Source organism: Pterocles gutturalis, unplaced genomic scaffold (assembly GCF_000699245.1).
Source record: "Pterocles gutturalis isolate BGI_N339 unplaced genomic scaffold, ASM69924v1 Scaffold45643, whole genome shotgun sequence".
Taxonomy (NCBI): domain Eukaryota; kingdom Metazoa; phylum Chordata; class Aves; order Pterocliformes; family Pteroclidae; genus Pterocles; species Pterocles gutturalis.
This window is the reverse complement of record NW_010122122.1, coordinates 1-4,276: the sequence shown is the minus strand read 5'-3', so window position 1 is coordinate 4,276 and position 4,276 is coordinate 1. Positions and strand designations below refer to the sequence as shown.

The following is a 4,276-nucleotide window of genomic DNA, read 5'->3' as shown; positions in this document are numbered from 1 at the left end:
CCCCGCTCTTCGTCACCTTCTTCCAGTGCGCCCTGACGGCTGCCCTCTGCCTGGGCCTCAGCCTAGGGGCGGCCTGCGGACCCCCCTGCCCCAGCCTGCCTGCCCTCCGCCTAGACCCCAAGGTGTCCCGCAGCGTCCTGCCCCTCTCCGTCGTCTTCATCGGCATGGTCACCTCCAACAACCTCTGCCTCAAGCACGTCGGCGTCGCCTTCTACAACGTGGGGCGTTCCCTCACCACCGTCTTCAACGTGCTGCTTTCCTATGTGCTGCTCAAGCAGACCACCTCCCTCTACGCCCTCCTGGCCTGTGGAGTCATCATAGGTGAGGGGGAGCGGGAGGGGGCTGCACCCACCCCATCGCTCTGGAGAGCCGGAGGTGGGGTGGGTTCCTTCCCCTTGGGGAGCCATCGCCACCTGCATGGTGGCTCAGGGCTCGTGTCATGCTCTGCCTTGTCTGGAGCATGCGGGTAACTCGTTAAGAAAGAAAATTACTCTTACTTGACCATGGCTTCCTTTTTCCTTTGAGTGCTGAAAGCTCTCTACTCTCTGATGAAGCTTCACGTGCCTTGCCGCCTTTTTTTTTTTTAACACAAAGGCCATAAAACAGCAGGTGGTTTTCTCCCTGTTCTCAAGCGCTTGTTGATTATTAACTTTGGTAACGATAACGGTATGTATGTCAGTGCCATTGGGACCATGCAGTGGAGCCAGCCAATTCAGACAGGCTGAATGCATGTGATGAAAGGTTAGCTGGTCAAGCCAAGTGTAAAACCCCATCAGAAGATCTGGTTGTGTGGTTGGGATGTAGGGTGAGGCATTGGCTGGTTTAACAGGAATTGTTTGCAAGTGTTTAATTACAAAGGCGTTGTTAATGTCAAAAGCTGCCTTCCCCTGGAGGGCCACTTAGATGCCAAGAATGGTGAAGTGTTGACTTCAGTCTGGGTCCAGGTGGACGTGTGTTCATTTTGGTGCTTGCACAAGTAGATGGACTTGGATGAAAATGAGACAAAAGAATCTCCTCTCCATAGAAGAGGTGAACAGGAACAGAATTAGTGTTTTTTTTCCACCCAAGTGATGTGAGCAATTGCCTTCAGCTAGTCTTGTGTTTGGATATTGCCCAGGACTATGGCATTTTCCAGCCTTACAGGGTTTCTCTAAGACTCCGTCCCCCCGGTGCCATCCCTTTTTGCTGTGGGAGCGTAGCCCATATGCCTATAGCAGTGCAGCCAAGCATCCTCTGTGGCCTGAATCAAAGTCCTTCCTGTCTGTGCATTGAACCCATTTGTATTTGGGCTTGTTTTAAAGCACGTTAGCCACTTTGCAGGCAGCTTCCCAGGTGGCCTCCCACATGAAGCAGCTAATGGAGAGGTGGTGCAGTGCTCCTTCAGTACCTTGCCTTTTATGTTTTGCTTATGAGCTGGATGGGGAGAAGTCTCCCTCTCTACCCTGGAGACACAAAGCCGATAGCTCCTGTTCTGGAAGTGGTTGAAGAGTGCATTACCCATCAAAGAAGCTTAATGTGGTGAAGATACTGCACTCAGTTTCTGCCTTGTGATGTTTTTTTGATCAAGCTTCTTAATATTACATCCATGTGTTTACTATCTTTCCATCTTCTTTTCTGACCTGTCTTTCCCTTCCTGTACTACAGCAAAGCCTATGAGGCCTTTTTTTTTTTCCAAACCCAGAGGAGTATTTCTTGCTACCTGTGTGTCAGTTTGCTGCCTTTTCATTAAAACAAAAAAAAAAATAATCATATAACATCCTTCTGAAAATGACCTATGCACATGGAGTGGCTTTAACTTTAGTTTATGGCTCTTTGGAAACATAGTTTCTAAGCTCATGCTGCCCTCTTTGTGTGGAAATCAGTCCTCTGAGCCTGAATGATAGCACAGTAAATTACCGACACTCCCAAAATAAATCTTCCCAGGACACTATTAATGACACTTTGTGGGTTCACTCAATAGAAGGGGGAAGCCCTTGTTCCTGTCTCTGCTTCTGGTTGTGGTTGTTCAGTGTAAGGTAGATAATGAATTGCTGACTGTATTCAGCAGTTGTTCAGATGATGCCTGATTTGTTTGGTTGCAGGTGGTTTCTGGCTGGGTGTTGACCAAGAAGGAGCAGAGGGCACTCTGTCATGGACAGGTATATTCTTCGGGATCTTGGCAAGCCTGTGTGTCTCGCTCAATGCCATCTACACCAAGAAGGTGCTGCCTGTGGTGGATGGTAGCATCTGGCGCCTGACCTTCTACAACAACGTCAATGCTTGTGTCCTGTTCTTCCCCCTCATGATGCTGCTGGGCGAGTTCCGCACCCTCTACTACTTCGACAAGCTAGGGAGCCCCAGTTTTTGGGGCATGATGACCCTGGGGGGAGTGTTTGGCTTTGCCATTGGGTATGTGACTGGACTTCAGATTAAGTTCACCAGCCCACTGACCCACAACGTGTCTGGGACAGCCAAGGCCTGTGCCCAAACAGTGCTGGCTGTTATCTACTTTGAGGAGACAAAGAGCTTCTTGTGGTGGACGAGTAACTTGATGGTTCTGGGGGGTTCCTTCGCCTACACATGGGTGAAAGGGCTGGAGATGAGAAAGGTACAAGAGGATCCTAATGTCAAAAGCAGCGAAAGAAATGAGACTGGTGTGTAGGCAGCTCCTGCACCTCTGCTTCTGTGTCTGGAGGGTTGACCTTTGGTGCTCCTTTCCTCCTGGGGAGAAGAAGAGCAAGGAGCAGGAAAAGAATCACCTGCAAAGTGTATGGGGAACTGTGTCAGGAGCCAGAGCCGAAGACGTGACTGGATCATGTTTTATTCATGGGATCTCACCCTGTGTCGGACTTGGGGAGAGCATGTGTTGTAGAGAGCAATCGGGGTTTTTTGTGATCGTTTTTAAAAATGGATGTTGTTATTGACCCTGGGCAATTTGCATCTCTAGGGGGGTGGGCTCACAGCGGACAAAGACTGGGATGGGAGCTTGGTATAACTGGGGATCTAGAATTAACTAAATGAACACAGTCTGAGGTTATAAAATCCTGAACCTCCATGGAAGAAAGAGGCAGGTAGCCAGACTGTTGGGGATAAACTCCAGTAAACTGTTCTGAAAGGATTGGCAACAATCATTCTTCCTGTTGCCTCATTCAGGTCAAAGGATGGGAAGTTCCCTCCCTTCTGGTTCTGTACAAGCTGAAGCAGCAGCACCTTTGAATCTCCTTTCCAAAGAGTCGGTATCACATCCTGCTGAGGTCTCCTCTGTTTCTTTCCCATCATGCCAAGAATCAGGAATGAAACTGCGCATTCCTTCTGCACCGTGTCCCATGAGGGAGAGCATGTTCTCCCAAGCAGCCTTTCTTGGGGATGAGTGAGCTTGGCCTCTGCCTCTCTCAGTGACAAGCAGGAGAGGAAAAGTTACCCTGAAGCACTTCCTTCTGTAGGTTGGAGATCCCAGTTCATGGGGTTTGCAACACTTGTCCTCTTTACCTTCTGTGCAGGGGGTAGGTTTGTGTTTGAAAATGGGGTTGTTACTAATTAGACTGGTTTGGGGGGGGCTTGTTCTGTTACCTACTTTGGATCTCCTCTGGTGTTTGCAGTTTGTCTTTTGGCTTCTTTCTTTTACACACCCCGCATGGCCAGCCCACTGAATCCTTCAACCCAAAAAATTCCTAGTTCTGCTCAGCTGCATCAATCAATTTACTTGAAACTTGCAACTGAACAGTTCTGCAGAAATGGCTGCCTCCCACCTGGCCCCATGCAAGTGCCACCTGAGGTTACTCCATGCTGCAATTTCTGATCCCAGGGGTCAGCAGCAACATCCTATGACTAGCTGTGATGTTGCAGCAGCTTTCTAAACCCCTGGCCCCTTTATATTTACAGGTTTATGTGGATAGTGATCCTGGGCACTTTATGCAACTCCTTCACACCCATCTCATGAATCCTACATGATGTACCATGCCCTGTGGGCAGTGTCTGGCCACTCCTACACAAGGACACTCCATTCTGCCCAGAATGTGTTCCTAGCTCATTTGGGGGAGGTCCTGCTCCAGGTTTCATGACCGCAGGTACCTTCTTTTTGGTTCAGGATGCCATTGGGGGTCCTTGATTTTTTTTTTTTTTTTTTAATGAGAACTGGCATTTCTAATGGTGCACTTACTGACTTGTAACGGCCAGCTGAATAAAGTCGGGGGTCACTCTCTGGGGTGTGATGACGGGTCGGAGCTACGTTTGCATCCCGTATCTCCATGGAGGAGGAGGGGGGACCGGTGATACCCCTCCTGCGCCCAACTCCGGC

At 49.4% G+C, this 4,276-nt stretch overlaps 1 protein-coding gene across 1 annotated transcript; it reads left to right on the top strand.

Moving 5' to 3' along the window:
• Positions 1–5: 5 nt before the first annotated feature.
• SLC35C1 (solute carrier family 35 (GDP-fucose transporter), member C1) lies at positions 6–2,875 on the top strand (the record flags this gene model as incomplete). Its single annotated transcript, XM_010077430.1, has 2 exons — positions 6–321; positions 2,082–2,875. Coding segments are annotated over 2 exons (876 nt in total), but the record flags the coding sequence as incomplete, so codon positions are not given.
• Positions 2,876–4,276: the final 1,401 nt, after the last annotated feature.